A 9,506-nucleotide genomic window follows, 5' to 3' on the forward strand; every position below is an offset into this window, starting at 1 on the left:
TTGGAGAGAGGGAAAGAGGAGGGCGATGGATGGGAAAGGAGAGAGAGAGAAAGAGGAGTGGGATGGGAATTGGGAGGAGGAAAAAGGGATGGAATTGGAGGAGAGGAACGGGGAGGGGATGGGAATTGGGGAGAGGGCAAAGGGAAGGCGATGGGATTAGGGAGGAGGAGAGGGTTGATAGGAATTGGAGGAGAGGAAAGGAGAGGGGCCAGTGGGATGCAGTATGTTAACAAAATGCATATTGATGATGGTAGCTTTGACAGACCTAACTTCAATTTAGAATTTTAGCTGGGAGTAATATATATTAACATGAGGAGCTCTCCTTGTTTGTTATAATTCAGGACTTGTTTTAATTTGATACTTCTGATTGGGCCATGTATATGCCTAGCCCAAAATTAATGCTTGGTTAAATATTGCCAATACGAAGAGGTGAGAATTATTTTAATTTACAAAGTTTTCCTGTGTAAAAATATCCAAGTGTAGAATTTTCTGTTGAGTGTTTTACTAATGGCCACAATTGAGAACCGTCACTCTTTTTAGTCATTGTTGCTATTTCTCAAGACTTGTATGGCATGGCGCTTGCCAACAAGAAAGGGTTGTGTGGTTCGATTCCCGGGGGCCACCCATAATGTAAAAATGATGCCCGTGGACTATCCAGTCGCTTGGACAAACGCGTATAAATTGCCATGTATTATTTACAATTGAGATACTGGATCCAATCCCCACTGTTTTCCTGCAGCGTGAAGCCCAGGATGGTGCTTGAATTCCCCTGGGCCACTTCTCAGTCTTCCTCACCAGGCGAAGCGTTTCAGGCGCGCCAGAACCAGACATGAGCTCCATTCCCCCCAGGATGCTGCTACAATCCCCCACTCTGCCACACCACCAGTGCTCACAGGTAATATACCCCACCCCGGCAGGCTCCAGGTGGCTCACAGTTTAACTATACCCACTTACTGCCAGCGCCCAGGTGCTCACGAGTAACTATACTGCACCCCGCCAGGCTCCAGGTGCTCACAGTTAACTATACCCACACCTACCACGTCCAGGTGCTCACAGTTAACTATACCACCCCGCCAGCTCCAGGTGCTCAAGCTAACATTACCACCCCGCCAGCTCCAGGTGCTTCACAGTTAACTATACCCACCCTCCAGGCTCCAGGTGCTCACAGTTAACTATAACCCACCCCGCCAGGCTCCAGGTGCTCACAGTTAACTATACCCACCCTGCCAGGCTCCAGGTGCTCACAGTTAACTATACCCACCCCGCCAGGCTCCAGGTGCTCACAGTTAACTATACCCACTCTTGCCACGCCCCAGTGCTCACAGTTAACTATACCCACCCCGCCAGGCTCCAGGTGCTCACAGTTACTATACCCACCTCGCCAGCTCCAGGTGCTCAACAGTTAACTATACCACCCCGCCAGCTCCAGGTGCTCACAGTTAACTATACCCACCCTGCCAGACTCCAGTGTGCTCACAGTTAACTATACCCACCGCCAGGCTCCAGGTGCTCACAGTTAACTATACCCAACTCTGGCCAGGCTCCAGGTGCTTCACAGTTAACTATACCCACCCCGCAGGCTCCAGGTGCTCACAGTTACTATACCCCACCTCGCCAGGCTCCAGGTGCTCACAGTTAAACTATACCCACCCCGCCAGGCTCCAGTGTTGCCTCACAGTAAACTATACCCACCCGCCAGGCTCCAGGTGCTCACAGTTAAACTTATACCCAACTCGCCAGGCTCCAGGTGCTCACAGGTTCAACTATACCCACCTCGCCAGGCTCCAGGTGCTCACAGTTAACTATACCCACCTCGCCAGACTCCAGGTGCTCACAGTTAACTATACCCACTCCGCCACGCCCAGGTGCTCACAGGTAACTATACCCACCCCGCCAGGCTCCAGGTGCCTCACAGTTAACTATACCCACCTCTGCCACGCCCCAGGTTGCTCACAGGTAACTATACCCACCCCGCCAGGCTCCAGGTGCTCACAGTTAACTATACCCACCCCGCCAGGCTCCAGGTGCTCACAGTTAACTATACCCACTCTGCCACGCCCCAGGTGCTCACAGGTAGSRCCCACCCCCACTCTGCCACGCCCTTGGGGCCTCATTTTTCAACCGTGCGTAAATTTTGTACAAATTTCTGGCGTATGTGGAGATTCTAGGATTTGCGTGCACAACAAATTATTGGGATTTATCAAACTGTCGTACGCAACATATACACATGTTTRCATTGATAAATCAGAGCCATACTATATTTTTACTACAACCCCGCCTGGAAAKCGCCCTCCATTCAKCTTTTATGGTAACAAAAACACCCTCATTTGCTGTATGATTTYGAAATGTTGGAACTGGGCCATGACAGTTTCTAAAAGAAAGCGCAGTAGCAAATGTTATCACATTTCTATACAGGTGTGGGCAGAATGTTTTAATCTTTTGCAGTGACTTTTTTCAAACTAAGGTCAGTGTTTGGCACTCGCTGACCTCACATTCTGGATGATTGACTGTCTGTTCAAACAATCAAAAAATAAATACTACAGCCCACACTTCTTTTGTTTGTCAATAGATGARTGRGTTTATATCACCTGTCTTGGTATAGTCTCTGAGATTAAATAGAAAATGGTGTTGCGCTCCTACGAAGGCCGCTATGTGATCTTCTTACCGTTAGGCTACGTTTACATTTTTCCCTAGCAACGCTTTATTATAATTCCCTTGTGTCAAACACTCAAAACAACAGTATTGACTTGTAATACAATTCTTCAACCACTAGAAGTTGTGAGTACGCATGGTCTGAGATATGCACACTTTCCCGTCAAATTCAAATTTGATAAATACCAACCTTTGCGGGAAAAGTGGTGCATGCAAGGTTGTCTTTTTTGTGCTTATGCACATCTGATAAACAAGGCCCTAGGCGCTCACAGAGTTTGCCTCACTCTTCCAATGTCTCCCTCCATAATGCTTTGTCTGGTGAAACATCTTGGGTGTTATGAAAAGTCATGTTGGTAATCACATTTCAAATGTAATTTGTATTCTGTTAGTTATAAGCATGTTGTACTCGTTAATTTAAGGAAAGCAACGTCACCAAAGTAGCCGACCTAAATATCTTTGTCTCCTCTGTCCCTCCTGCTGTGTGTCCTGCAGTGTGTATCTACGTACATCGTCAAGCAGGTGGACATGGGTACTAACCCTCGCTCGTACATCAGTCAAGCAGGTGGACATGGTACTAACCCCGCTCGTACATCATCAGCAGGTGGACATGGTTACTAACCCTCGTTCGTACATCATCAAGCAGGTGGACATGGTTACTAACCCTCGTTCGTACATCATCAAGCAGGTGGACATGTTACTAACCCTCGCTCGTACATCATCAAGCAGGTGGACATGGGTACTAACCCTCGCTCGTACATCATCAAGCAGGTGGACATGGTTACTAACCCTCGTTCGTACATCATCAAGCAGGTGGACATGGTTACTAACCCTCGTTCGTACATCATCAAGCAGGTGGACATGGTTACTAACCCCGTTCGGACATCATCAAGCAGGTGGACATGGTTACTAACCCTCGTTGTCAATCATCAAGCAGGTGACATGGTTACTAACCCTCGTTCGTACATCATCAAGCAGGTGGACATGGTTACTATCCCTCGTTCGTACATCATCAAGCAGGTGGACATGGTTACTAACCCTCGCTCGTACATCATCAAGCAGGTGGACATGGGTACTAAACCTCGTTCGTACATCATCAAGCAGGTGGACATGGTTACTAACCCTCGCTCGTACATCATCAAGCAGGTGGACATGGTTACTAACCCTCGTTCGTACATCATCAAGCAGAGTGGACATGGTTACTAACCCTCGTTCGTACATCATCAAGCAGGTGGACATGGTTACTAACCCTCGTTCGTACATCATCAAGCAGGTGGACATGGTTACTACCCTCGTTCGTACATCATCAAGAGCGTGGACATGGTTACATCCCTCGTTCGTACATCATCAAGCAGGTGGACATGGTTACTAACCCTCGCTCGTACATCATCAAGCAGGTGGACATGGGTACTAACCCTCGTCGTACATCATCTCAGCAGGTGGACATGGGTACTAACCCTCGCTCGTACATCATCAAGCAGGTGGACATGGGTACAACCCTCGTTCGTACATCATCAAGCAGGTGGACATGGTTACTAACCCTCGTTCGTACATCATCAAGCAGGTGGACATGGTTACTAACCCTCGTTCGTACATCATCAAGCAGGTGGCAATGGTACTAACCTCGTTCGTACATCATCAAGCAGTGGACATGGTTACTAACCCCGTTCGTACATCATCAAGCAGGTGGACATGGTTACTAACCCTCGTTCGTACATCATCAAGCAGGTGGACATGTTACTAACCCTCGCGTCGTACATCATCAAACAGGTGGACATGGTTACTAACCCCGTTCGTACATCATCAAGCAGGTGGACATGGTTACTAACCCTCGTTCGTACATCATCAAGCAGGTGACATGGTTACTAACCCTCGCTCGTACATCGTCAAGCAGGTGGACATGGTTACTAACCTCGCTCGTACATCGTCAAGCAGTGGACATGGTTACTAACCCTCGCTCACATCATCAAGCAGGTGGACATGGTTACTAACCCTCGTTCGTACATCATCAAGCAGGTGGACATGGGTACTAACCCTCGCTCGTACATCATCAAGCAGGTGGACATGGGTACTAACCCTCGCTCGTACATCATCAAGCAGTGGACATGGGTACTAACCCGCGCTCTCTCCACTCTTGTGTATCCTGCAGTGTGTATCTACATCAACAAGCATGTCAACATGGGTCCTAACCTGGACAGGAAGAAGCTGCAGCAGCTCCCAGATCATTTTGGGCCTGACAGGCCCTCYGTGGTGCTGCAGCAGGCRGTCCAGGGATGCATCGACAGCGCCTTCCAGCAGAAAGCTGTGTTCACTCTCCTCACACAGGGCTACGGAGGGGAGAAAATATCAGGTATAACTAGGGCCATGTGCTCATACATGTGCTTGTACAGTGTCACTGAGATTTTGGTTTTATATTTATTAATTTTATTCGTAGCAACTGGCCTGAGGAAAATGATAGAAATTGACATACACTGATTAGATAATCTAGTAACCATGAGAACATCTGAGAACATCCGGATCTGTTACCCCGGGGTTATTGGCCATTTCCATCTTTGGATGTCAGTGGATGAAATGCAATGGCCATCCTAGGTTGTAACTGTTGCTTTGAGACATGGCTGTAYAGATGTGTCCCCTAGAGCAAAGTTAACTGCAACAAGATTTACTGCAATGGGAAATTAAAATATATTCCAGCGTTGCGTCCCAAATAGCACCCTATTCACAGAGCAACACTCCAAATCAAATGTTATTAGTCACATGAGCCAAATACAGAGAAATGCTTACTTACGAGCCCCTAACCAACAATGCAGTTTCAAAAAATACGGACAAGAATAAGAGATAAAAGTAACAAGTAATTAAAGAGCAGCAGTAAAATAACAATAGCAAGACTATATACAGGGGGGTACCAGTACAGAGTCAATGTGCGTTGGCACCGGTTAGTTGAAGTAGTATGTACATGTAGGTAGAGTTATTGAAGTGACTATGCATAGATMCCATTGGCTCTGGAATAGGGTCCCATCTGGGACGCAACCCAATGGGTTAATCAAGTGTTCCTTTGTGTTCCAGCCACTTTCGATGGGAAGCAGCACCTTCTGAGTCTTCCTGTGGTCAACAGCATGGGCTACGTTCTACGCTTTCTCAAGAAGCTCTGTCGCAGCTTGCACTGTGAAAACCTCTTCAGCGACCAACCAATCCCCCAGCATAATAATGCCTCCTACCAATCAGAGGGTAATGCACTGTCCTGTATTCAATTGAATTCAAAATGCTTTCTTTATCCCACAAGGGAAATGGTGTAGGCAGAGGTGCAGATATGATACATTGATTGTTTAAGCAATAAGGCCCGAGGAGGTGTGGTATATTAGCCATATACCAGAAACCCCCGAGGTGACTTATTGCTATTATAAACTACTTACCAACATAATTAGACCAGTAAAAATGAATGTTTTGTGATACCCGTTGGTATACGGTCTGATATACCACGGCTTTCAGCCAATCAGCATTCGGGGCTCGAACCACCAGGTTTATAATACTTTTTAGAACAATCCTGTGCCTTAACAAGAGCTTTTGAAGATCTCGCCCCTCAGACATTTTGTGGGCTCAGTTCCTCAAATATTGTGCTATATTGCGTCAGATTGCTCATGAAAGCACAGAATGACATTTTGTCAAATACACATCATTTGGTGTTTTACTTGTGTAATCCCTGGTAATCCTAATCCACTATCCAAATCCCTGTATTCCAACCTAAACAAATGTGACCTCCATGCCAGAACACTACCTAGAACATTCTCTTGAACCTAAACAAGAGCACCAGGGAAACCCTACGCTCAATTCTCCAAACAGGGTTTGTTTCTTCCGATTGGACCATAAAAGCACAGAAGGACATTTCATAGACATCTTTAAAGGCTTCAGCTTCTATCGAAAGTTATTCAAAGTATTGTCAATATGTTTTACTTATGTAATCTCTTTCCATTCATATCACAGCTGAAACCTCCATGCCAGAGGAGTATCTTCTGGACCCGTCAGACAAACGCTACTCAATGGACCCAGGTGACTCCGCCTTCAGTGCCATAAGCTCCTCCTACTCATCCAAACCATCCTATGGGTTCCGCTCCTCGCAGCAGTTCCCCAACGGCTCCTCCCCCTTGGGCATGTGTAGACAGACGTCCAGCCCTAACACCTTCATGGAAGGCAACAGGATAGGTAAGAGATTGGAGAGTGGAGACTATGCTTGCAAAATTCTGGTAAATTTCCCAAAATGTCKAGGTTTTCCGGGATATTCRCTCCCGATTCCGGGAATCTTCCAACRGGGATTTCTGGGAAACCTGGAGATTTGGGGAAAATGTGTTTCTTGCTATAATCACAATGCCCTAACCAGGTAAAATAGACCAGCATAGAAATCCTTCTTGACCTCTTTCTCTTTTCTCATGCAGCGTACAATCCATCTCAGGACTCCCAGGAGTCCAAGCCGCCCCCCAGTAAGGACCCTTCCACCTGGAGTGTAGAGGARGTGGTGTGGTTCATCAGAGACGCTGACCCGCAGTCCCTGGGCCCTCACGCGGACGTCTTCAGGAAGCATGTAGGCTACCCCTGGGCTCATAATTAATATTTCCTTGATACCTCGTATCCTCTCTCCGAACCTTCTCAAAACGCCTTGGAGGAGAAGGTCCTTGGGGAGGGACCTCGGACCTTCTCTTCCAATCCAGTTGAGGATGAGACAAGGATGTGAGGAATCGCTGAAAGACAAATTGAGATTGAGGCCTGGATCTGCAACAGTTGGGGGAAACCCCTTTTCTTTTTCAGTTGTTATGTTTCATGTGATGTTTTGATTTGATTTGAGTGGTTGGWTTAAATCTGYATGTGATGTTTTGTGAAATACTTACCCGGATTGGGGTCACTCCCAGTTCAGTAAACAACCCTGATACATGTGTCCACTTTACTTTTAGTGGAGATTTAATATAACCTGAGCTTCTGTTTCTATCCCACAGGAGATAGACGGCAACGCGCTGTTACTTCTAAAGAGTGACATGATGATGAAGTACCTAGGACTGAAGCTGGGGCCAGCCCTGAAGCTCTGCTATCACATCGACAAACTAAAACAAAACAAGTTCTAAATCTGAACATTTTTTCACGTCATCAATCMGTGGGACCCAACTTTGTGGATGCGTTCCAAATGGTACCCATAACCCACTCGTTTTGACCGTAGCCCTATTGGCCCTGGTTAAAACTAGTTCAATATATAGGGAATAGGGTGCCATTTGAGACGCTATATTTTACTGGTTATTTTTGCATTTTCATATATCATGTATCTAAAGAAAACAATGTGATCATGTGATCGTGACAGAATACGTTTTTGGATATTCTAGTTTTTCTGTTGAAACAAGGTTTTGGTTTATACAGATTACAAAATATGCAAATTGTGGAATGCATAACTGATACACTGGTTGACAATACCTGGAAGAGAGATACAGCTGTCCTATAAATTAGCTTATTAAGGCACCTATAAAACATACCAAGTTACGTTTATGATCTGTTGAGAAGTGTGAATTATTTTAGATAAACTGTTATTTATACTTGGTCTCAAATCTGCGGTATAACTTTGTTTTAAAGGATATTTAAAAGAGGGGGGGGGGGGGTCTCCACAAATGTGTGACAAACACATCAAAGCTGTCCCGTATTGTTTTATTCTATACCTTTACAACAGTGACTTGAATATGTAGTAGGGTTAAAGCTGTTGATGAAGTTCTTAACACATCAATGCATGTGATTTAAAAGCAGGAAGCTACAGTGATGTTAAACATTACTATACTTGGTTTTGTTATTTACACAAAATAATGTAAACTAAAATGGTTTTGCATATTGTTTTACATATTGTTTTGCATATTGTTTTACATATTGTTTTGCATATTGTTTTACATATTGTTTTACATATTGTTTTGCATATTGTTTTACATATTGTTTTGATAAAATTGCCAAAAAGATCATGTTTGTGCTGCAACACATAATGAGACATTTCTATAGTTTAATAAAATAATGATCTCCAGCCTCTTTTTTTATTTGGTTTATTTATTTTACCTTTATTTAACTAGGCAGTTTCTTATTTTCAATGACGGCCTAGGAACACTGGGTTAACTGCCTTGTTCAGGGGCAGAACGACAGATTTTTACCTTGTCAGCTCGGGGATTCGATCTTGCCTCCTCACAACGTATTTACTATGGACATTTTTACTACATATCATTCTCGAAACAGAGTTGGAGAGCAATGGATGAGAACACTCACTGCATAACTTCAATTGACCTACAGTATTGGGTTATTAGGCCATATAGCATTGCTTGTGTACGCCAGTTTGGCAGTATGTGTACTTTTTAGTAACCTGTGTACGTCAATGCTGCTGTATACAATTACATGTCATTCATGCCAAGTCAAATCAACCTGGGACTAGGTCTTTTATTTTGAAAATAATATTGGAAAGATCTATACTGTAAATCAGAGAATAACCACTGTATGGATTAATTAATTTGTACTGGTGCTAAAGAAGTTCTCAATGTATTGAATATCTCATGTTTGCTTTTGTGTTGTGAGACTTAAATGGAAATCAATCAATGTGTGTATTTAACCTGGCTGTGTATCCTATCTAAGTAATAAAATTTAAAAAATATTAAGGAAACAAGGTGTGGTCTGACAAGCATCTTTCTTGTTGATATCAAGCATCTTTCAGAATGAAATCAAGCTTGGGACTCGTGTAAAAATAATAATGACATGTTACCAAATGTGACACAATCATGTGTCGATTCAGACGGTTATGTTTTCTCCTGATGCAGAATAATGTATTACCCTACAGGCTTACTTCAGTATATTTGAAT

The 9,506-nt window shown here is 44.5% G+C and overlaps 1 protein-coding gene across 1 annotated transcript; it reads left to right on the plus strand.

The window, feature by feature from the left end:
- The first annotated feature begins 1,935 nt into the window (after positions 1-1,935).
- On the plus strand, positions 1,936-9,313 carry LOC111963080 (sex comb on midleg-like protein 4). Its single transcript, XM_070443462.1, has 6 exons — positions 1,936-2,073; positions 4,799-4,999; positions 5,713-5,874; positions 6,628-6,846; positions 7,077-7,222; positions 7,632-9,313. The coding sequence occupies exons 2-6, from the start codon at positions 4,828-4,830 to the stop codon at positions 7,755-7,757; spliced, it is 825 nt and encodes a 274-aa protein (XP_070299563.1). The 5' UTR covers positions 1,936-2,073; positions 4,799-4,827; the 3' UTR covers positions 7,758-9,313.
- The last annotated feature ends 193 nt before the right edge of the window (positions 9,314-9,506 follow it).

The sequence above is a fragment of the Salvelinus sp. IW2-2015 genome, linkage group LG4q.2 (genome assembly GCF_002910315.2).
Source record: "Salvelinus sp. IW2-2015 linkage group LG4q.2, ASM291031v2, whole genome shotgun sequence".
Lineage (NCBI taxonomy): Eukaryota > Metazoa > Chordata > Actinopteri > Salmoniformes > Salmonidae > Salvelinus > Salvelinus sp. IW2-2015.